This window comes from Coregonus lavaretus (assembly GCF_964263955.1).
Source record: "Coregonus lavaretus genome assembly, contig: HAP1_SCAFFOLD_2054, whole genome shotgun sequence".
NCBI classification, from domain to species: Eukaryota; Metazoa; Chordata; class Actinopteri; order Salmoniformes; family Salmonidae; genus Coregonus; species Coregonus lavaretus.
Genome location: NW_028165305.1, coordinates 25,001 through 49,000, shown reverse-complemented (window position 1 = coordinate 49,000; position 24,000 = coordinate 25,001). Strand labels below are relative to the sequence as shown.

The following is a 24,000-nucleotide window of genomic DNA, read 5'->3' as shown; positions in this document are numbered from 1 at the left end:
TGGTGTGTTGTTAAGCTGTTCTATCTCTCTGTTGTCTCCAGGTGTCCCCTCTGGTGTGTTGTTAAGCTGTTCTATCTCTCTGTCTCCAGGTGTCCCCTCTGGTGTGTTGTTAAGCTGTTCTATCTCTCTGTTGTCTCCAGGTGTCCCCTCTGGTGTGTTGTTAAGCTGTTCTATCTCTCTGTTGTCTCCAGGTGTCCCCTCTGGTGTGTTGTTAAGCTGTTCTATCTCTCTGTTGTCTCCAGGTGTCCCCTCTGGTGTGTTGTTAAGCTGTTCTATCTCTCTGTTGTCTCCAGGTGTCCCCTCTGGTGTGTTGTTAAGCTGTTCTATCTCTCTGTCGTCTCCAGGTGTCCCCTCTGGTGTGTTGTTAAGCTGTTCTATCTCTCTGTTGTCTCCAGGTGTCCCCTCTGGTGTGTTGTTAAGCTGTTCTATCTCTCTGTCTCCAGGTGTCCCCTTTGGTGTGTTGTTAAGCTGTTCTATCTCTCTGTTGTCTCCAGGTGTCCCCTCTGGTGTGTTGTTAAGCTGTTCTATCTCTCTGTCGTCTCCAGGTGTCCCCTCTGGTGTGTTGTTAAGCTGTTCTATCTCTCTGTTGTCTCCAGGTGTCCCCTCTGGTGTGTTGTTAAGCTGTTCTATCTCTCTGTCTCCAGGTGTCCCCTTTGGTGTGTTGTTAAGCTGTTCTATCTCTCTGTTGTCTCCAGGTGTCCCCTCTGGTGTGTTGTTAAGCTGTTCTATCTCTCTGTTGTCTCCAGGTGTCCCCTCTGGTGTGTTGTTAAGCTGTTCTATCTCTCTGTTGTCTCCAGGTGTCCCCTCTGGTGTGTTGTTAAGCTGTTCTATCTCTCTGTCTCCAGGTGTCCCCTCTGGTGTGTTGTTAAGCTGTTCTATCTCTCTGTTGTCTCCAGGTGTCCCCTCTGGTGTGTTGTTAAGCTGTTCTATCTCTCTGTTGTCTCCAGGTGTCCCCTCTGGTGTGTTGTTAAGCTGTTCTATCTCTCTGTTGTCTCCAGGTGTCCCCTCTGGTGTGTTGTTAAGCTGTTCTATCTCTCTGTCTCCAGGTGTCCCCTCTGGTGTGTTGTTAAGCTGTTCTATCTCTCTGTCTCCAGGTGTCCCCTCTGGTGTGTTGTTAAGCTGTTCTATCTCTCTGTTGTTGTCTCCAGGTGTCCCCTCTGGTGTGTTGTTAAGCTGTTCTATCTCTCTGTTGTCTCCAGGTGTCCCCTCTGGTGTGTTGTTAAGCTGTTCTATCTCTCTGTAGTCTCCAGGTGTCCCCTCTGGTGTGTTGTTAAGCTGTTCTATCTCTCTGTTGTCTCCAGGTGTCCCCTCTGGTGTGTTGTTAAGCTGTTCTATCTCTCTGTTGTCTCCAGGTGTCCCCTCTGGTGTGTTGTTAAGCTGTTCTATCTCTCTGTTGTCTCCAGGTGTCCCCTCTGGTGTGTTGTTAAGCTGTTCTATCTCTCTGTTGTCTCCAGGTGTCCCCTCTGGTGTGTTGTTAAGCTGTTCTATCTCTCTGTTGTCTCCAGGTGTCCCCTCTGGTGTGTTGTTAAGCTGTTCTATCTCTCTGTCGTCTCCAGGTGTCCCCTCTGGTGTGTTGTTAAGCTGTTCTATCTCTCTGTCTCCAGGTGTCCCCTCTGGTGTGTTGTTAAGCTGTTCTATCTCTCTGTTGTCTCCAGGTGTCCCCTCTGGTGTGTTGTTAAGCTGTTCTATCTCTCTGTTGTCTCCAGGTGTCCCCTCTGGTGTGTTGTTAAGCTGTTCTATCTCTCTGTCTCCAGGTGTCCCCTCTGGTGTGTTGTTAAGCTGTTCTATCTCTCTGTTGTCTCCAGGTGTCCCCTCTGGTGTGTTGTTAAGCTGTTCTATCTCTCTGTCGTCTCCAGGTGTCCCCTCTGGTGTGTTGTTAAGCTGTTCTATCTCTCTGTTGTCTCCAGGTGTCCCCTCTGGTGTGTTGTTAAGCTGTTTTATCTCTCTGTCTCCAGGTGTCCCCTCTGGTGTGTTGTTAAGCTGTTCTATCTCTCTGTTGTCTCCAGGTGTCCCCTCTGGTGTGTTGTTAAGCTGTTCTATCTCTCTGTTGTCTCCAGGTGTCCCCTCTGGTGTGTTGTTAAGCTGTTCTATCTCTCTGTCTCCAGGTGTCCCCTCTGGTGTGTTGTTAAGCTGTTCTATCTCTCTGTTGTCTCCAGGTGTCCCCTCTGGTGTGTTGTTAAGCTGTTCTATCTCTCTGTTGTCTCCAGGTGTCCCCTTTGGTGTGTTGTTAAGCTGTTCTATCTCTCTGTTGTCTCCAGGTGTCCCCTCTGGTGTGTTGTTAAGCTGTTCTATCTCTCTGTTGTCTCCAGGTGTCCCCTCTGGTGTGTTGTTAAGCTGTTCTATCTCTCTGTTGTCTCCAGGTGTCCCCTCTGGTGTGTTGTTAAGCTGTTCTATCTCTCTGTCTCCAGGTGTCCCCTCTGGTGTGTTGTTAAGCTGTTCTATCTCTCTGTTGTCTCCAGGTGTCCCCTCTGGTGTGTTGTTAAGCTGTTCTATCTCTCTGTTGTCTCCAGGTGTCCCCTCTGGTGTGTTGTTAAGCTGTTCTATCTCTCTGTTGTCTCCAGGTGTCCCCTCTGGTGTGTTGTTAAGCTGTTCTATCTCTCTGTCTCCAGGTGTCCCCTCTGGTGTGTTGTTAAGCTGTTCTATCTCTCTGTCTCCAGGTGTCCCCTCTGGTGTGTTGTTAAGCTGTTCTATCTCTCTGTTGTTGTCTCCAGGTGTCCCCTCTGGTGTGTTGTTAAGCTGTTCTATCTCTCTGTTGTCTCCAGGTGTCCCCTCTGGTGTGTTGTTAAGCTGTTCTATCTCTCTGTAGTCTCCAGGTGTCCCCTCTGGTGTGTTGTTAAGCTGTTCTATCTCTCTGTTGTCTCCAGGTGTCCCCTCTGGTGTGTTGTTAAGCTGTTCTATCTCTCTGTTGTCTCCAGGTGTCCCCTCTGGTGTGTTGTTAAGCTGTTCTATCTCTCTGTTGTCTCCAGGTGTCCCCTCTGGTGTGTTGTTAAGCTGTTCTATCTCTCTGTTGTCTCCAGGTGTCCCCTCTGGTGTGTTGTTAAGCTGTTCTATCTCTCTGTTGTCTCCAGGTGTCCCCTCTGGTGTGTTGTTAAGCTGTTCTATCTCTCTGTCGTCTCCAGGTGTCCCCTCTGGTGTGTTGTTAAGCTGTTCTATCTCTCTGTCTCCAGGTGTCCCCTCTGGTGTGTTGTTAAGCTGTTCTATCTCTCTGTTGTCTCCAGGTGTCCCCTCTGGTGTGTTGTTAAGCTGTTCTATCTCTCTGTTGTCTCCAGGTGTCCCCTCTGGTGTGTTGTTAAGCTGTTCTATCTCTCTGTCTCCAGGTGTCCCCTCTGGTGTGTTGTTAAGCTGTTCTATCTCTCTGTTGTCTCCAGGTGTCCCCTCTGGTGTGTTGTTAAGCTGTTCTATCTCTCTGTCTCCAGGTGTCCCCTCTGGTGTGTTGTTAAGCTGTTCTATCTCTCTGTTGTCTCCAGGTGTCCCCTCTGGTGTGTTGTTAAGCTGTTCTATCTCTCTGTCTCCAGGTGTCCCCTTTGGTGTGTTGTTAAGCTGTTCTATCTCTCTGTTGTCTCCAGGTGTCCCCTCTGGTGTGTTGTTAAGCTGTTCTATCTCTCTGTTGTCTCCAGGTGTCCCCTCTGGTGTGTTGTTAAGCTGTTCTATCTCTCTGTCTCCAGGTGTCCCCTCTGGTGTGTTGTTAAGCTGTTCTATCTCTCTGTCTCCAGGTGTCCCCTCTGGTGTGTTGTTAAGCTGTTCTATCTCTCTGTTGTTGTCTCCAGGTGTCCCCTCTGGTGTGTTGTTAAGCTGTTCTATCTCTCTGTTGTCTCCAGGTGTCCCCTCTGGTGTGTTGTTAAGCTGTTCTATCTCTCTGTAGTCTCCAGGTGTCCCCTCTGGTGTGTTGTTAAGCTGTTCTATCTCTCTGTTGTCTCCAGGTGTCCCCTCTGGTGTGTTGTTAAGCTGTTCTATCTCTCTGTTGTCTCCAGGTGTCCCCTCTGGTGTGTTGTTAAGCTGTTCTATCTCTCTGTTGTCTCCAGGTGTCCCCTCTGGTGTGTTGTTAAGCTGTTCTATCTCTCTGTTGTCTCCAGGTGTCCCCTCTGGTGTGTTGTTAAGCTGTTCTATCTCTCTGTTGTCTCCAGGTGTCCCCTCTGGTGTGTTGTTAAGCTGTTCTATCTCTCTGTCGTCTCCAGGTGTCCCCTCTGGTGTGTTGTTAAGCTGTTCTATCTCTCTGTCTCCAGGTGTCCCCTCTGGTGTGTTGTTAAGCTGTTCTATCTCTCTGTTGTCTCCAGGTGTCCCCTCTGGTGTGTTGTTAAGCTGTTCTATCTCTCTGTTGTCTCCAGGTGTCCCCTCTGGTGTGTTGTTAAGCTGTTCTATCTCTCTGTCTCCAGGTGTCCCCTCTGGTGTGTTGTTAAGCTGTTCTATCTCTCTGTTGTCTCCAGGTGTCCCCTCTGGTGTGTTGTTAAGCTGTTCTATCTCTCTGTTGTCTCCAGGTGTCCCCTCTGGTGTGTTGTTAAGCTGTTCTATCTCTCTGTTGTCTCCAGGTGTCCCCTCTGGTGTGTTGTTAAGCTGTTCTATCTCTCTGTTGTCTCCAGGTGTCCCCTCTGGTGTGTTGTTAAGCTGTTCTATCTCTCTGTCGTCTCCAGGTGTCCCCTCTGGTGTGTTGTTAAGCTGTTCTATCTCTCTGTCTCCAGGTGTCCCCTCTGGTGTGTTGTTAAGCTGTTCTATCTCTCTGTTGTCTCCAGGTGTCCCCTCTGGTGTGTTGTTAAGCTGTTCTATCTCTCTGTTGTCTCCAGGTGTCCCCTCTGGTGTGTTGTTAAGCTGTTCTATCTCTCTGTTGTCTCCAGGTGTCCCCTCTGGTGTGTTGTTAAGCTGTTCTATCTCTCTGTTGTCTCCAGGTGTCCCCTCTGGTGTGTTGTTAAGCTGTTCTATCTCTCTGTTGTCTCCAGGTGTCCCCTCTGGTGTGTTGTTAAGCTGTTCTATCTCTCTGTCTCCAGGTGTCCCCTCTGGTGTGTTGTTAAGCTGTTCTATCTCTCTGTTGTCTCCAGGTGTCCCCTCTGGTGTGTTGTTAAGCTGTTCTATCTCTCTGTTGTCTCCAGGTGTCCCCTCTGGTGTGTTGTTAAGCTGTTCTATCTCTCTGTCTCCAGGTGTCCCCTCTGGTGTGTTGTTAAGCTGTTCTATCTCTCTGTCTCCAGGTGTCCCCTCTGGTGTGTTGTTAAGCTGTTCTATCTCTCTGTCTCCAGGTGTCCCCTCTGGTGTGTTGTTAAGCTGTTCTATCTCTCTGTTGTCTCCAGGTGTCCCCTCTGTGTTGTTAAGCTGTTCTATCTCTCTGTTGTCTCCAGGTGTCCCCTCTGGTGTGTTGTTAAGCTGTTCTATCTCTCTGTCTCCAGGTGTCCCCTCTGGAGTGTTGTTAAGCTGTTCTATCTCTCTGTTGTCTCCAGGTGTCCCCTCTGGTGTGTTGTTAAGCTGTTCTATCTCTCTGTCGTCTCCAGGTGTCCCCTCTGGTGTGTTGTTAAGCTGTTCTATCTCTCTGTTGTCTCCAGGTGTCCCCTCTGGTGTGTTGTTAAGCTGTTCTATCTCTCTGTCTCCAGGTGTCCCCTCTGGTGTGTTGTTAAGCTGTTCTATCTCTCTGTTGTCTCCAGGTGTCCCCTCTGGTGTGTTGTTAAGCTGTTCTATCTCTCTGTTGTCTCCAGGTGTCCCCTCTGGTGTGTTGTTAAGCTGTTCTATCTCTCTGTCGTCTCCAGGTGTCCCCTCTGGTGTGTTGTTAAGCTGTTCTATCTCTCTGTCGTCTCCAGGTGTCCCCTCTGGTGTGGTGTTAAGCTGTTCTATCTCTCTGTTGTCTCCAGGTGTCCCCTCTGGTGTGTTGTTAAGCTGTTCTATCTCTCTGTTGTCTCCAGGTGTCCCCTCTGGTGTGTTGTTAAGCTGTTCTATCTCTCTGTCTCCAGGTGTCCCCTCTGGTGTGTTGTTAAGCTGTTCTATCTCTCTGTTGTCTCCAGGTGTCCCCTCTGGTGTGTTGTTAAGCTGTTCTATCTCTCTGTCGTCTCCAGGTGTCCCCTCTGGTGTGTTGTTAAGCTGTTCTATCTCTCTGTCTCCAGGTGTCCCCTCTGGTGTGTTCTTAAGCTGTTCTATCTCTCTGTCGTCTCCAGGTGTCCCCTCTGGTGTGTTGTTAAGCTGTTCTATCTCTCTGTTGTCTCCAGGTGTCCCCTCTGGTGTGTTGTTAAGCTGTTCTATCTCTCTGTTGTTGTCTCCAGGTGTACCCTCTGGTGTGTTGTTAAGCTGTTCTATCTCTCTGTCTCCAGGTGTCCCCTCTGGTGTGTTGTTAAGCTGTTCTATCTCTCTGTTGTCTCCAGGTGTCCCCTCTGGTGTGTTGTTAAGCTGTTCTATCTCTCTGTCGTCTCCAGGTGTCCCCTCTGGTGTGTTGTTAAGCTGTTCTATCTCTCTGTCTCCAGGTGTCCCCTCTGGTGTGTTGTTAAACTGTTCTATCTCTCTCTCTGTTGTCTCCAGGTGTCCCCTCTGGTGTGTTGTTAAGCTGTTCTATCTCTCTGTTGTCTCCAGGTGTCCCCTCTGGTGTGTTCTTAAGCTGTTCTATCTCTCTGTCGTCTCCAGGTGTCCCCTCTGGTGTGTTGTTAAGCTGTTCTATCTCTCTGTTGTCTCCAGGTGTCCCCTCTGGTGTGTTGTTAAGCTGTTCTATCTCTCTGTTGTCTCCAGGTGTCCCCTCTGGTGTGTTGTTAAGCTGTTCTATCTCTCTGTCTCCAGGTGTCCCCTCTGGTGTGTTGTTAAGCTGTTCTATCTCTCTGTTGTCTCCAGGTGTCCCCTCTGGTGTGTTGTTAAGCTGTTCTATCTCTCTGTTGTCTCCAGGTGTCCCCTCTGGTGTGTTGTTAAGCTGTTCTATCTCTCTGTTGTCTCCAGGTGTCCCCTCTGGTGTGTTGTTAAGCTGTTCTATCTCTCTGTTGTCTCCAGGTGTCCCCTCTGGTGTGTTGTTAAGCTGTTCTATCTCTCTGTCGTCTCCAGGTGTCCCCTCTGGTGTGTTGTTAAGCTGTTCTATCTCTCTGTCTCCAGGTGTCCCCTCTGGTGTGTTGTTAAGCTGTTCTATCTCTCTGTTGTCTCCAGGTGTCCCCTCTGGTGTGTTGTTAAGCTGTTCTATCTCTCTGTTGTCTCCAGGTGTCCCCTCTGGTGTGTTGTTAAGCTGTTCTATCTCTCTGTTGTCTCCAGGTGTCCCCTCTGGTGTGTTGTTAAGCTGTTCTATCTCTCTGTTGTCTCCAGGTGTCCCCTCTGGTGTGTTGTTAAGCTGTTCTATCTCTCTGTTGTCTCCAGGTGTCCCCTCTGGTGTGTTGTTAAGCTGTTCTATCTCTCTGTCTCCAGGTGTCCCCTCTGGTGTTTTGTTAAGCTGTTCTATCTCTCTGTTGTCTCCAGGTGTCCCCTCTGGTGTGTTGTTAAGCTGTTCTATCTCTCTGTTGTCTCCAGGTGTCCCCTCTGGTGTGTTGTTAAGCTGTTCTATCTCTCTGTCTCCAGGTGTCCCCTCTGGTGTGTTGTTAAGCTGTTCTATCTCTCTGTCTCCAGGTGTCCCCTCTGGTGTGTTGTTAAGCTGTTCTATCTCTCTGTCTCCAGGTGTCCCCTCTGGTGTGTTGTTAAGCTGTTCTATCTCTCTGTCTCCAGGTGTCCCCTCTGGTGTGTTGTTAAGCTGTTCTATCTCTCTGTTGTCTCCAGGTGTCCCCTCTGGTGTGTTGTTAAGCTGTTCTATCTCTCTGTCTCCAGGTGTCCCCTCTGGAGTGTTGTTAAGCTGTTCTATCTCTCTGTTGTCTCCAGGTGTCCCCTCTGGTGTGTTGTTAAGCTGTTCTATCTCTCTGTCGTCTCCAGGTGTCCCCTCTGGTGTGTTGTTAAGCTGTTCTATCTCTCTGTTGTCTCCAGGTGTCCCCTCTGGTGTGTTGTTAAGCTGTTCTATCTCTCTGTCTCCAGGTGTCCCCTCTGGTGTGTTGTTAAGCTGTTCTATCTCTCTGTTGTCTCCAGGTGTCCCCTCTGGTGTGTTGTTAAGCTGTTCTATCTCTCTGTTGTCTCCAGGTGTCCCCTCTGGTGTGTTGTTAAGCTGTTCTATCTCTCTGTCGTCTCCAGGTGTCCCCTCTGGTGTGTTGTTAAGCTGTTCTATCTCTCTGTCGTCTCCAGGTGTCCCCTCTGGTGTGGTGTTAAGCTGTTCTATCTCTCTGTTGTCTCCAGGTGTCCCCTCTGGTGTGTTGTTAAGCTGTTCTATCTCTCTGTTGTCTCCAGGTGTCCCCTCTGGTGTGTTGTTAAGCTGTTCTATCTCTCTGTCTCCAGGTGTCCCCTCTGGTGTGTTGTTAAGCTGTTCTATCTCTCTGTTGTCTCCAGGTGTCCCCTCTGGTGTGTTGTTAAGCTGTTCTATCTCTCTGTCGTCTCCAGGTGTCCCCTCTGGTGTGTTGTTAAGCTGTTCTATCTCTCTGTCTCCAGGTGTCCCCTCTGGTGTGTTCTTAAGCTGTTCTATCTCTCTGTCGTCTCCAGGTGTCCCCTCTGGTGTGTTGTTAAGCTGTTCTATCTCTCTGTTGTCTCCAGGTGTCCCCTCTGGTGTGTTGTTAAGCTGTTCTATCTCTCTGTTGTTGTCTCCAGGTGTACCCTCTGGTGTGTTGTTAAGCTGTTCTATCTCTCTGTCTCCAGGTGTCCCCTCTGGTGTGTTGTTAAGCTGTTCTATCTCTCTGTTGTCTCCAGGTGTCCCCTCTGGTGTGTTGTTAAGCTGTTCTATCTCTCTGTCGTCTCCAGGTGTCCCCTCTGGTGTGTTGTTAAGCTGTTCTATCTCTCTGTCTCCAGGTGTCCCCTCTGGTGTGTTGTTAAACTGTTCTATCTCTCTCTCTGTTGTCTCCAGGTGTCCCCTCTGGTGTGTTGTTAAGCTGTTCTATCTCTCTGTTGTCTCCAGGTGTCCCCTCTGGTGTGTTCTTAAGCTGTTCTATCTCTCTGTTGTCTCCAGGTGTCCCCTCTGGTGTGTTGTTAAGCTGTTCTATCTCTCTGTTGTTGTCTCCAGGTGTCCCCTCTGGTGTGTTGTTAAGCTGTTCTATCTCTCTGTTGTCTCCAGGTGTCCCCTCTGGTGTGTTGTTAAGCTGTTCTATCTCTCTGTTGTTGTCTCCAGGTGTACCCTCTGGTGTGTTGTTAAGCTGTTCTATCTCTCTGTCTCCAGGTGTCCCCTCTGGTGTGTTGTTAAGCTGTTCTATCTCTCTGTTGTCTCCAGGTGTCCCCTCTGGTGTGTTGTTAAGCTGTTCTATCTCTCTGTCGTCTCCAGGTGTCCCCTCTGGTGTGTTGTTAAGCTGTTCTATCTCTCTGTCTCCAGGTGTCCCCTCTGGTGTGTTCTTAAGCTGTTCTATCTCTCTGTCGTCTCCAGGTGTCCCCTCTGGTGTGTTGTTAAGCTGTTCTATCTCTCTGTTGTCTCCAGGTGTCCCCTCTGGTGTGTTGTTAAGCTGTTCTATCTCTCTGTTGTTGTCTCCAGGTGTACCCTCTGGTGTGTTGTTAAGCTGTTCTATCTCTCTGTCTCCAGGTGTCCCCTCTGGTGTGTTGTTAAGCTGTTCTATCTCTCTGTTGTCTCCAGGTGTCCCCTCTGGTGTGTTGTTAAGCTGTTCTATCTCTCTGTCGTCTCCAGGTGTCCCCTCTGGTGTGTTGTTAAGCTGTTCTATCTCTCTGTCTCCAGGTGTCCCCTCTGGTGTGTTGTTAAACTGTTCTATCTCTCTCTCTGTTGTCTCCAGGTGTCCCCTCTGGTGTGTTGTTAAGCTGTTCTATCTCTCTGTTGTCTCCAGGTGTCCCCTCTGGTGTGTTCTTAAGCTGTTCTATCTCTCTGTCGTCTCCAGGTGTCCCCTCTGGTGTGTTGTTAAGCTGTTCTATCTCTCTGTTGTCTCCAGGTGTCCCCTCTGGTGTGTTGTTAAGCTGTTCTATCTCTCTGTTGTTGTCTCCAGGTGTACCCTGCACCCTAACGACTCCCTAGCGATGGAGGGTCCTCTCAGCAGAGTGAAGAGTCTGAAGAAGTCTCTCAGACAGAGCTTCAGACGCATCCGGAAGAGTAGAGTGTCTGGGAAGAAACGCCCCTTCACCACCCCTACCAGCAAGGTAACACCCCCCATCTCCGTTACTCCCCCTACCAGCAAGGTAACACACCCCATCTCCGTTACTACCCCTACCAGCAAGGTAACACACCCCATCTCCGTTACTACCCCAACCAGCAAGGTAACACACCCCATCTCCGTTACTACCCCTACCAGCAAGGTAACACCCCCCATCTCCGTTACTACCCCTACCAGCAAGGTAACACACCCCATCTCCGTTACTACCCCTACCAGCAAGGTAACACCCCCCATCTCCGTTACTACCCCTACCAGCAAGGTAACACACCCCATCTCCGTTACTACCCCTACCAGCAAGGTAACACACCCCATCTCCGTCACTACCCCTACCAGCAAGGTAACACACCCCATCTCCGTTACTACCCCTACCAGCAAGGTAACACACCCCATCTCCGTTACTACCCCTACCAGCAAGGTAACACACCCCATCTCCATCACTACCCCAACCAGCAAGGTAACACACCCCATCTCCGTTACTACCCCTACCAGCAAGGTAACACACCCCATCTCCGTTACCACCCCTACCAGCAAGGTAACACACCCCATCTCCGTTACCACCCCTACCAGCAAGGTAACACACCCCATCTCCGTTACTACCCCTACCAGCAAGGTAACACACCCCATCTCCGTTACTACCCCTACCAGCAAGGTAACACCCCCCATCTCCGTTACTACCCCTACCAGCAAGGTAACACACACCCCATCTCCGTTACCACCCCTACCAGCAAGGTAACACACCCCATCTCCGTTACCACCCCTACCAGCAAGGTAACACACCCCATCTCCGTCACTACCCCTACCAGCAAGGTAACACACCCCATCTCCGTTACCACCCCTACCAGCAAGGTAACACACCCCATCTCCGTTACTACCCCTACCAGCAAGGTAACACACCCCATCTCCATTACTACCCCTACCAGCAAGGTAACACACCCCCCATCTCCGTTACTACCCCTACCAGCAAGGTAACACACCCCATCTCCGTCACTACCCCTACCAGCAAGGTAACACCCCCCATCTCCGTTACTACCCCTACCAGCAAGGTAACACACCCCATCTCCGTTACTACCCCTACCAGCAAGGTAACACACCCCATCTCCGTTACTACCCCTACCAGCAAGGTAACACACCCCATCTCCGTTACTACCCCTACCAGCAAGGTAACACACCCCATCTCCGTTACTACCCCTACCAGCAAGGTAACACACCCCATCTCCGTTACTACCCCTACCAGCAAGGTAACACACCCCATCTCCGTTACTACCCCTACCAGCAAGGTAACACACCCCATCTCCGTTACTACCCCTACCAGCAAGGTAACACACCCCATCTCCGTTACTACCCCTACCAGCAAGGTAACACACCCCATCTCCGTTACTACCCCTACCAGCAAGGTAACACACCCCATCTCCATTACTACCCCTACCAGCAAGGTAACACACCCCATCTCCGTTACTACCCCTACCAGCAAGGTAACACACCCCATCTCCGTTACTACCCCTACCAGCAAGGTAACACACCCCATCTCCGTCACTACCCCTACCAGCAAGGTAACACACCCCATCTCCGTTACTACCCCTACCAGCAAGGTAACACACCCCATCTCCGTCACTACCCCTACCAGCAAGGTAACACACCCCATCTCCGTTACTACCCCTACCAGCAAGGTAACACACCCCATCTCCGTTACTACCCCTACCAGCAAGGTAACACACCCCATCTCCGTTACTACCCCTACCAGCAAGGTAACACACCCCCCATCTCCGTTACTACCCCTACCAGCAAGGTAACACACACCCCATCTCCGTTACTACCCCTACCAGCAAGGTAACACACCCCATCTCCGTTACTACCCCTACCAGCAAGGTAACACACACCCCATCTCCATTACTACCCCTACCAGCAAGGTAACACACCCCATCTCCGTTACTACCCCTACCAGCAAGGTAACACACCCCATCTCCATTACTACCCCTACCAGCAAGGTAACACACCCCATCTCCGTTACTACCCCTACCAGCAAGGTAACACACCCCCCATCTCCGTTACTACCCCTACCAGCAAGGTAACACACCCCATCTCCGTTACTACCCCTACCAGCAAGGTAACACACCCCATCTCCGTTACTACCCCTACCAGCAAGGTAACACACCCCATCTCCGTTACTACCCCTACCAGCAAGGTAACACCCCCCATCTCCGTTACCACCCCTACCAGCAAGGTAACACACCCCATCTCCGTTACTACCCCTACCAGCAAGGTAACACACCCCCCATCTCCGTTACTACCCCTACCAGCAAGGTAACACACCCCATCTCCGTTACTACCCCTACCAGCAAGGTAACACACCCCATCTCCGTTACTACCCCTACCAGCAAGGTAACACACACCCCATCTCCATTACTACCCCTACCAGCAAGGTAACACACCCCATCTCCGTTACTACCCCTACCAGCAAGGTAACACACCCCCCATCTCCGTTACTACCCCTACCAGCAAGGTAACACACCCCATCTCCATCACTACCCCTACCAGCAAGGTAACACACCCCATCTCCGTTACTACCCCTACCAGCAAGGTAACACACCCCATCTCCGTTACTACCCCTACCAGCAAGGTAACACACCCCCCATCTCCATCACTACCCCTACCAGCAAGGTAACACACCCCATCTCCGTTACTACCCCTACCAGCAAGGTAACACACCCCATCTCCGTTACTACCCCTACCAGCAAGGTAACACCCCCCATCTCCGTTACTACCCCTACCAGCAAGGTAACACACCCCATCTCCATTACTACCCCTACCAGCAAGGTAACACACACCATCTCCGTTACTACCCCTACCAGCAAGGTAACACACCCCATCTCCATTACTACCCCTACCAGCAAGGTAACACACCCCATCTCCGTTACCACCCCTACCAGCAAGGTAACACACACCATCTCCGTCACAATGTAATAGATTCTCACAGGGCATCCAATGAATGTGACGTAACACCCAGTGTGTGTAGGTGTGACATCACTTCCTGTGTGTGTGTAGGTCCAGGAGGCCAACGCAGCGCTAGCCGACCAGGAGGAAGTAGCTCCGGTCCAGCGGCGGATCGAGCCGAGATCAGCTGACGACTCTCTGTCAGGAGTGGTGCGATGTCTCTGTTTCGCTGATACATACCTTAGAGACGGTATGATTCTGTCTGTCTGTCTCTGTTAAACCTGTCTGTCTGTTATACATGTTTAATGTGTGTGTCTCTGTGTTAACGTGTCTCTGTGTTAACGTGTCTCTGTGTTAACGTGTCTCTATAACGTGTCTCTGTGTTAACGTGTCTCTATGTTAACGTGTCTCTATAACGTGTCTCTATAACGTGTCTCTGTGTTAACGTGTCTCTGTGTTAACGTGTCTCTGTGTTAACGTGTCTCTATAACGTGTCTCTGTGTTAACGTGTCTCTGTGTTAACGTGTCTCTGTGTTAACGTGTCTCTATAACGTGTCTCTGTGTTAACGTGTCTCTGTGTTAACGTGTCTCTATGTTAACGTGTCTCTATAACGTGTCTCTATAACGTGTCTCTGTGTTAACGTGTCTCTGTGTTAACGTGTCTCTGTGTTAACGTGTCTCTATAACGTGTCTCTGTGTTAACGTGTCTCTGTGTTAACGTATCTCTATGTTAACGTGTCTCTATAACGTGTCTCTATGTTAACGTGTCTCTGTGTTAACGTGTCTCTGTGTTAACGTGTCTCCGTGTTAACGTGTCTCTGTGTTAACGTGTCTCTGTGTTAACGTGTCTCTGTGTTAACGTGTCTCTGTGTTAACGTGTCTCTGTGTTAACGTGTCTCTGTGTTAACGTATCTCTGTGTTAACGTGTCTCTGTGTTAACGTGTCTCTGTGTTAACGTGTCTCTGTGTTAACGTGTCTCCGTGTTAACGTGTCTCCGTGTTAACGTGTCTCTGTGTTAACGTGTCTCTGTGTTAACGTGTCTCTGTGTTAACGTGTCTCTATAACGTGTCTCTGTGTTAACGTATCTCTGTGTTAACGTGTCTCTGTGTTAACGTGTCTCTGTGTTAACGTGTCTCTGTGTTAACGTGTCTCTGTGTTAACGTGTCTCTATAACGTGTCTCTGTGTTAACGTGTCTCTGTGTTAACGTGTCTCTATGTTAACGTGTCTCTGTGTTAACGTGTCTCTATAACGTGTCTCCGTGTTAACATGTCTCTGTGTTAACGTGTCTCTATAACGTGTCTCCGTGTTAACATGTCTCTGTGTTAACGTGTCTCTATAACGTGTCTCCGTGTTAACATGTCTCTGTGTTAACGTGTCTCTATAACGTGTCTCTATAACGTGTCTCTGTGTTAACGTGTCTCTGTGTTAACGTGTCTCTATAACGTGTCTCTGTGTTAACGTGTCTCTGTGTTAACGTGTCTCTATAACGTGTCTCTGTGTTAACGTGTCTCTGTGTTAACGTGTCTCTGTGTTAACGTGTCTCTGTGTTAACGTGTCTCCGTGTTAACGTGTCTCCGTGTTAACGTGTCTCTGTGTTAACGTGTCTCTGTGTTAACGTGTCTCTGTGTTAACGTGTCTCTATAACGTGTCTCTGTGTTAACGTATCTCTGTGTTAACGTGTCTCTGTGTTAACGTGTCTCTGTGTTAACGTGTCTCTGTGTTAACGTGTCTCTGTGTTAACGTGTCTCTATAACGTGTCTCTGTGTTAACGTGTCTCTGTGTTAACGTGTCTCTATGTTAACGTGTCTCTGTGTTAACGTGTCTCTATAACGTGTCTCCGTGTTAACATGTCTCTGTGTTAACGTGTCTCTATAACGTGTCTCCGTGTTAACATGTCTCTGTGTTAACGTGTCTCTATAACGTGTCTCCGTGTTAACATGTCTCTGTGTTAACGTGTCTCTATAACGTGTCTCTATAACGTGTCTCTGTGTTAACGTGTCTCTGTGTTAACGTGTCTCTATAACGTGTCTCTGTGTTAACGTGTCTCTGTGTTAACGTGTCTCTATAACGTGTCTCTGTGTTAACGTGTCTCTGTGTTAACGTGTCTCTCTGTTAACGTGTCTCTGTGTTAACGTGTCTCTATGTTAACGTGTCTCTATAACGTGTCTCTGTGTTAACGTGTCTCTATAACGTGTCTCTATGTTAACGTGTCTCTATAACGTGTCTCTGTGTTAACGTGTCTCTGTGTTAACGTGTCTCTGTGTTAACGTGTCTCTGTGTTAACGTGTCTCTATAACGTGTCTCTGTGTTAACGTGTCTCTGTATTAACGTGTCTCTGTATTAACGTGTCTCTATGTTAACGTGTCTCTGTGTTAACGTGTCTCTGTGTTAACGTGTCTCTGTGTTAACGTGTCTCTGTGTTAACGTGTCTCTGTGTTAACGTGTCTCTGTGTTAACGTGTCTCTATAACGTGTCTCCGTGTTAACGTGTCTCTGTGTTAACGTGTCTCCGTGTTAACGTGTCTCTGTGTTAACGTGTCTCTATAACGTGTCTCTGTGTTAACGTGTCTCTGTGTTAACGTGTCTCTAACGTGTCTCTGTGTTAACGTGTCTCCGTGTTAACGTGTCTCTGTGTTAACGTGTCTCTGTGTTAACATGTCTCTATAACGTGTCTCTGTGTTAACGTGTCTCTATGTTAACGTGTCTCTGTGTTAACGTGTCTCTGTGTTAACGTGTCTCTGTGTTAACGTGTTTCTGTGTTAACGTGTCTCTATGTTAACGTGTCTCTGTGTTAACGTGTCTCTGTGTTAACGTGTCTCTGTGTTAACGTGTCTCTGTGTTAACGTGTCTCTGTGTTAACGTGTCTCTGTGTTAACGTGTCTCCGTGTTAACGTGTCTCTGTGTTAACGTGTCTCTGTGTTAACGTGTCTCTGTGTTAACGTGTCTCTATAACGTGTCTCTGTGTTAACGTGTCTCTGTGTTAACGTGTCTCTGTGTTAACGTGTCTCTGTGTTAACGTGTCTCTGTGTTAACGTGTCTCCGTGTTAACGTGTCTCTGTGTTAACGTGTCTCTGTGTTAACGTGTCTCTATGTTAACGTGTCTCTATAACGTGTCTCTGTGTTAACGTGTCTCTGTGTTAGCGTGTCTCTGTGTTAACGTGTCTCTGTGTTAACGTGTCTCTATAACGTGTCTCTGTGTTAACATGTCTCTATGACGTGTCTCTATAACGTGTCTCTGTGTTAACGTGTCTCTATGTTTACGTGTCTCTGTGTTAACGTGTCTCCGTGTTAACGTGTCTCTGTGTTAACGTGTCTTTGTGTTAACGTGTCTCTGTGTTAACGTGTCTCTGTGTTAACGTTTCTCTGTGTTAACGTGTCTCCGTGTTAACGTGTCTCCGTGTTAACGTGTCTCTGTGTTAACGTGTCTCTGTGTTAACGTGTCTCTGTGTTAACGTGTCTCTGTGTTAACGTGTCTCTGTGTTAACGTGTCTCTATAATGTGTCTCTGTGTTAACGTGTCTCTGTGTTAACGTGTCTCTGTGTTAACGTGTCTCTGTGTTAACGTGTCTCTGTGTTAACGTGTCTCTATGTTAACGTGTCTCTGTGTTAACGTGTCTCTGTGTTAACGTGTCTCTGTGTTAACGTGTCTCTATGTTAACGTGTCTCTGTGTTAACGTGTCTCTGTGTTAACGTGTCTCTGTGTTAACGTGTCTCTGTGTTAACGTGTCTCTGTGTTAACGTGTCTCTGTGTTAACGTGTCTCTGTGTTAACGTGTCTCTGTGTTAACGTGTCTCTGTGTTAACGTGTCTCCGTGTTAACGTGTCTCTGTGTTAACGTGTCTCTAGGTTAACGTGTCTCTATGTTAACGTGTCTCTATAACGTGTCTCTGTGTTAACGTGTCTCTGTGTTAGCGTGTCTCTGTGTTAACGTGTCTCTGTGTTAACGTGTCTCTATAACGTGTCTCTGTGTTAACGTGTCTCTATAACGTGTCTCTGTGTTAACGTGTCTCTATGACGTGTCTCTATAACGTGTCTCTGTGTTAACGTGTCTCTATGTTTACGTGTCTCTGTGTTAACGTGTCTCCGTGTTAACGTGTCTCTGTGTTAACGTGTCTTTGTGTTAACGTGTCTCTGTGTTAACGTGTCTCTGTGTTAACGTGTCTCTATGTTAACGTGTCTCTGTGTTAACGTGTCTCCGTGTTAACGTGTCTCTGTGTTAACGTGTCTCTGTGTTAACGTGTCTCTATGTTAACGTGTCTCTGTGTTAACGTGTCTCTATAACGTGTCTCTGTGTTAACGTGTCTCTGTGTTAACGTGTCTCTGTGTTAACGTGTCTCTGTGTTAACGTGTCTCTGTGTTAACGTGTTTCTGTGTTAACGTGTCTCTATAACGTGTCTCTATGTTAACGTGTTTCTGTGTTAACGTGTCTCGATAACGTGTCTCCGTGTTAACGTGTCTCTGTGTTAACGTGTCTCTGTGTTAACGTGTCTCTATGTTAACGTGTCTCTGTGTTAACGTGTCTCTATAACGTGTCTCTGTGTTAACGTGTCTCTGTGTTAACGTGTCTCTGTGTTAACGTGTTTCTGTGTTAACGTGTCTCTATAACGTGTCTCTATGTTAACGTGTCTCTGTGTTAACGTGTCTCTGTGTTAACGTGTCTCTGTGTTAACGTGTCTCTATAACGTGTCTCTGTGTTAACGTGTCTCTGTGTTAACGTGTCTCTGTGTTAACGTGTCTCTGTGTTAACGTGTCTCTGTGTTAACGTGTTTCTGTGTTAACGTGTCTTTGTGTTAACGTGTCTTTGTGTTAACGTGTCTCTGTGTTAACGTGTCTCTATAACGTGTCTCTGTGTTAACGTGTCTCTGTGTTAACGTGTCTCTGTGTTAACGTGTCTCTGTGTTAACGTGTCTCTATAACGTGTCTCTGTGTTAACGTGTCTCTGTGTTAACGTGTCTCTGTGTTAACGTGTCTCTGTGTTAACGTGTCTCTATAACGTGTCTCTGTGTTAACGTGTCTCTATGTCTCCTGCAGGTACACACCACGGCCCGACGCTGTGGGCGGGGACTAACTCAGGGAGTGTGTATGCTTACGCGCTGGAGGTTCCGGGTGTGGGGTCGGGGTCGGGGTCGGGGCGTGGGCGCGGTGGGGCGGGGGGTGAGGGGAGTGTGTGTGTGGAGGCGGTGTTGGGTAAAGAGATCCAGCTGATGCACAGAGCTCCGGTCGTGTCCATCTGTGTTCTGGACGGACGGGGGAAACCGTTACCAGAACCGTACCAAGCCTCTCTGGACCTGGCCACCGCTCCAGACATGACCAACCCACACTCAGTCCTCATCGCATCAGAGGAACAGCTCAAGGTGCAAACACAGACAATATTATTATCATTACATTTCTATTATTTCTCTATTTTCATTATCTCTGCGTTGTTGGGAACGACCCGTCAGTCAGCATCTCACTGGTAGTCTACACCTGTTGCTGGTAGTCTACACCTGTTGCTGGTAGTCTACACCTGTTGGTTACCAAGCATTTCACTGGTAGTCTACACCTGTTGGTTACCAAGCATCTCACTGGTAGTCTACACCTGTTGTTTACCAATGATTTCACTGGTAGTCTACACCTGTTGGTTACCAAGCATTTCACTGGTAGTCTACACCTGTTGGTTACCAAGCATCTCACTGTTAGTCTACACCTGTTGGTTACCAAGCATTTCACTGTTAGTCTACACCTGTTGGTTACCAAGCATTTCACTGGTAGTCTACACCTGTTGGTTACCAAGCATTTCACTGGTAGTCTACACCTGTTGGTTACCAAGCATCTCACTGTTAGTCTACACCTGTTGGTTACCAAGCATTTCACTGGTAGTCTACACCTGTTGCTGGTAGTCTACACCTGTTGCTGGTAGTCTACACCTGTTGGTTACCAAGCATTTCACTGGTAGTCTACACCTGTTGGTTACCAAGCATCTCACTGGTAGTCTACACCTGTTGTTTACCAATGATTTCACTGGTAGTCTACACCTGTTGGTTACCAAGCATTTCACTGGTAGTCTACACCTGTTGGTTACCAAGCATTTCACTGGTAGTCTACACCTGTTGGTTACCAAGCATTTCACTGGTAGTCTACACCTGTTGGTTACCAAGCATTTCACTGGTAGTCTACACCTGTTGGTTACCAAGCATTTCACTGGTAGTCTACACCTGTTGGTTACCAAGCATTTCACTGGTAGTCTACACCTGTTGGTTACCAAGCATTTCACCGGTAGTCTACACCTGTTGGTTACCAAGCATTTCACTGGTAGTCTACACCTGTTGGTTACCAAGCATTTCACTGGTAGTCTACACCTGTTGGTTACCAAGCATCTCACTGGTAGTCTACACCTGTTGGTTACCAAGCATTTCACTGGTAGTCTACACCTGTTGGTTACCAAGCATTTCACTGGTAGTCTACACCTGTTGGTTACCAAGCATTTCACTGGTAGTCTACACCTGTTGGTTACCAAGCATTTCACTGGTAGTCTACACCTGTTGGTTACCAAGCATCTCACTGGTAGTCTACACCTGTTGGTTACCAAGCATTTCACTGGTAGTCTACACCTGTTGGTTACCAAGCATCTCACTGTTAGTCTACACCTGTTGGTTACCAAGCATTTCACTGGTAGTCTACACCTGTTGGTTACCAAGCATTTCACTGGTAGTCTACACCTGTTGGTTACCCAGCATTTCACTGGTAGTCTACACCTGTTGTTTACCAAGCATTTCACTGGTAGTCTACACCTGTTGGTTACCAAGCATCTCACTGGTAGTCTACACCTGTTGGTTACCAAGCATCTCACTGGTAGTCTACACCTGTTGGTTACCCAGCATTTCACTGGTAGTCTACACCTGTTGGTTACCAAGCATCTCACTGGTAGTCTACACCTGTTGGTTACCAAGCATGTGACGAATACAATTTGATTTGTTAAAGTCATTTTCTGTTCTCTCCCAACCACAAAGTATTTTCTCCTTAAATCTTTCGTCAGGTGTTCAGTCTTTCTAAGATCAGTGTTAACAGGTATATTGTGTTAACAGGTGTTCAGTCGCCCTAAGGTCAGTGTTAACAGGTGTTCAGTCTTTCTAAGGTCAGTGTTAACAGGTATATTGTGTTAACAGGTGTTCAGTCTCCCCAAGGTCAGTGTTAACAGGTGTTCAGTCTTCCTAAGGTCAGTGTTAACAGGTGTTCAGTCTTTCTAAGGTCAGTGTTAACAGGTATATTGTGTTAACAGGTGTTCAGTCTTTCCAAGGTCAGTGTTAACAGGTATATTGTGTTAACAGGTGTTCAGTCTTCCTAAGGTCAGTGTTAACAGGTACAGTGGGGGAAAAAAAGATTTAGTCAGCCACCAATTGTGCAAGTTCTCCCACTTAAAAAGATGAGGCCTGTAATTTTAATCATAGGTACACGTCAACTATGACAGACAAAATGAGAAAGAAAAATCCAGAAAATCACATTGTAGGATTTTGAATGAATTTATTTGCAAATTATGGTGGAAAATAAGTATTTGATCAATAACAAAAGTTTCTCAATACTTTGTTATATGCCCTTTGTTGGCAATGACACAGGTCAAACGTTTTCTGTAAGTCTTCACAAGGTTTTCACACACTGTTGCTGGTATTTTGGCCCATTCCTCCATGCAGATCTCCTCTAGAGCAGTGATGTTTTGGGGCTGTCGCTGGGCAACACGGACTTTCAACTCCTTCCAAAGATTTTCTATGGGGTTGAGATCTGGAGACTGGCTAGGCCACTCCAGGACCTTGAAATGCTTCTTACGAAGCCACTCCTTCGTTGCCCGGGGGGGGGTGTTTGGGATCATTGTCATGCTGAAAGACCCAGCCACGTTTCATCTTCAATGCCCTTGCTGATGGAAGGAGGTTTTCACTCAAAATCTCACGATAAATGGCCCCATTCATTCTTTCCTTTACACGGATCAGTCGTCCTGGTCCCTTTGCAGAAAAACAGCCCCAAAGCATGATGTTTCCACCCCCATGCTTCACAGTAGGTATGGTGTTCTTTGGATGCAACTCAGCATTCGTTGTCCTCCAAACACGGCGAGTTGAGTTTTTACCCAAAAAGTTCTATTTTGGTTTCATCTGACCATATGACATTCTCCCAATCCTCTTCTGGATCATCCAAATGCACTCTAGCAAACTTCAGACGGGCCTGGACATGTACTGGCTTAAGCAGGGGGACACGTCTGGCACTGCAGGATTTGAGTCCTTGGCGGCGTAGTGTGTTACTGATGGTAGGCTTTGTTACTTTGGTCCCAGCTCTCTGCAGGTCATTCACTAGGTCCCCCCGTGTGGTTCTGGGATTCTTGTGATCATTTTGACCCCACGGGGTGAGATCTTGTGTGGAGCCCCAGATCGAGGGAGATTATCAGTGGTCTTGTATGTCTTCCATTTCCTAATAATTGCTCCCACAGTTGATTTCTTCAAACCAAGCTGCTTACCTATTGCAGATTCAGTCTTCCCAGCCTGGTGCAGGTCTACAATTTAGTTTCTGGTGTCCTTTGACAGCTCTTTGGTCTTGGCCATAGTGGAGTTTGGAGTGTGACTGTTTGAGGTTGTGGACAGGTGTCTTTTATACTGATAACAAGTTCAAACAGGTGCCATAAATACAGGTAACGAGTGGAGGACAGAGGAGCCTCTTAAAGAAGAAATTACAGGTCTGTGAGAGCCAGAAATCTTGCTTGTTTGTAGGTGACCAAATACTTATTTTCCACCATAATTTGCAAATAAATTCATAAAAAATCCTACAACGTGATTTTCTGGAAAAAACATTCTCAATTTGTCTGTCATAGTTGACGTGTACCTATGATGAAAATTACAGGCCTCTCTCATCTTTTTAAGTGGGAGAACTTGCACAATTGGTGGCTGACTAAATACTTTTTTTCCCCACTGTATATTGTGTTAACAGGTGTTCAGTCTTCCTAAGGTCAGTGTTAACAGGTGTTCAGTCTTCCTAAGGTCAGTGTTAACAGGTGTTCAGTCTCCCTAAGGTCAGTGTTAACAGGTATATTGTGTTAACAGGTGTTCAGTCTTCCTAAGGTCAGTGTTAACAGGTGTTCAGTCTCCCCAAGGTCAGTGTTAACAGGTATATTGTGTTAACAGGTGTTCAGTCTTCCCAAGGTCAGTGTTAACAGGTATATTGTGTTAACAGGTGTTCAGTCTTCCTAAGGTCAGTGTTAACAGGTATATTGTGTTGACAGGTGTTCAGTCTCCCTAAGGTCAGTGTTAACAGGTGTTCAGTCTTCCTAAGGTCAGTGTTAACAGGTGTTCAGTCTTCCTAAGGTCAGTGTTAACAGGTGTTCAGTCTTCCTAAGGTCAGTGTTAACAGGTGTTCAGTCTTCCTAAGGTCAGTGTTAACAGGTATATTGTGTTAACAGGTGTTCAGTCTTCCCAAGGTCAGTGTTAACAGGTATATTGTGTTAACAGGTGTTCAGTCTTCCTAAGGTCAGTGTTAACAGGTGTTCAGTCTTTCTAAGGTCAGTGTTAACAGGTATATTGTGTTAACACGTGTTCAGTCTTCCTAAGGTCAGTGTTAACAGGTATATTGTGTTAACAGGTGTTCAGTCTCCCCAAGGTCAGTGTTAACAGGTATATTGTGTTAACAGGTGTTCAGTCTCCCCAAGGTCAGTGTTAACAGGTATATTGTGTTAACAGGTGTTCAGTCTCCCCAAGGTCAGTGTTAACAGGTATATTGTGTTAACAGGTGTTCAGTCTTTCTAAGGTCAGTGTTAACAGGTATATTGTGTTAACAGGTGTTCAGTCTCCCCAAGGTCAGTGTTAACAGGTATATTGTGTTAACAGGTGTTCAGTCTCCCTAAGGTCAGTGTTAACAGGTGTTCAGTCTCCCCAAGGTCAGTGTTAACAGGTGTTCAGTCTTCCTAAGGTCAGTGTTAACAGGTATATTGTGTTAACAGGTGTTCAGTCTTTCTAAGGTCAGTGTTAACAGGTATATTGTGTTAACAGGTGTTCAGTCTTCCTAAGGTCAGTGTTAACAGGTATATTGTGTTAACAGGTGTTCAGTCTTCCTAAGGTCAGTGTTAACAGGTATATTGTGTTAACAGGTGTTCAGTCTCCCCAAGGTCAGTGTTAACAGGTATATTGTGTTAACAGGTGTTCAGTCTTCCTAAGGTCAGTGTTAACAGGTATATTGTGTTAACAGGTGTTCAGTCTCCCCAAGGTCAGTGTTAACAGGTATATTGTGTTAACAGGTGTTCAGTCTCCCCAAGGTCAGTGTTAACAGGTGTTCAGTCTCCCCAAGGTCAGTGTTAACAGGTATATTGTGTTAACAGGTGTTCAGTCTCCCCAAGGTCAGTGTTAACAGGTGTTCAGTCTTCCTAAGGTCAGTGTTAACAGGTATATTGTGTTAACAGGTGTTCAGTCTCCCTAAGGTCAGTGTTAACAGGTATATTGTGTTAACAGGTGTTCAGTCTCCCCAAGGTCAGTGTTAACAGGTGTTCAGTCTCCCCAAGGTCAGTGTTAACAGGTATATTGTGTTAACAGGTGTTCAGTCTCCCCAAGGTCAGTGTTAACAGGTGTTCAGTCTTCCTAAGGTCAGTGTTAACAGGTATATTGTGTTAACAGGTGTTCAGTCTCCCCAAGGTCAGTGTTAACAGGTATATTGTGTTAACAGGTGTTCAGTCTCCCCAAGGTCAGTGTTAACAGGTGTTCAGTCTTTCTAAGGTCAGTGTTAACAGGTATATTGTGTTAACAGGTGTTCAGTCTCCCCAAGGTCAGTGTTAACAGGTGTTCAGTCTTCCTAAGGTCAGTGTTAACAGGTGTTCAGTCTTTCTAAGGTCAGTGTTAACAGGTATATTGTGTTAACAGGTGTTCAGTCTTCCTAAGGTCAGTGTTAACAGGTATATTGTGTTAACAGGTGTTCAGTCTCCCCAAGGTCAGTGTTAACAGGTATATTGTGTTAACAGGTGTTCAGTCTCCCCAAGGT

The 24,000-nt window shown here is 47.4% G+C and overlaps 1 protein-coding gene and 1 long non-coding RNA gene across 2 annotated transcripts in view; both read left to right on the top strand.

Moving 5' to 3' along the window:
• Positions 1-24,000, top strand: part of llgl1 (LLGL scribble cell polarity complex component 1) — a gene marked incomplete at its 5' end in the record, with an annotated part of 70,435 nt that overhangs the window by 34,996 nt on the left and 11,439 nt on the right. Inside the window, 4 exons of the mRNA XM_084191137.1 lie at positions 9,927-10,077; positions 13,134-13,272; positions 18,052-18,374; positions 23,981-24,000. The exon at positions 23,981-24,000 is cut by the window's right edge and continues 172 nt beyond it. Coding sequence (XP_084047263.1) covers positions 9,927-10,077; positions 13,134-13,272; positions 18,052-18,374; positions 23,981-24,000 — 633 coding nt within the window. The remainder of the gene's footprint in view (positions 1-9,926; positions 10,078-13,133; positions 13,273-18,051; positions 18,375-23,980) is intronic.
• LOC311116003 lies at positions 22,037-23,800 on the top strand. The gene is made up of 3 exons (XR_014611335.1): positions 22,037-22,143; positions 22,615-23,558; positions 23,591-23,800. It is a non-coding gene; the product is annotated as an uncharacterized lncRNA (long non-coding RNA).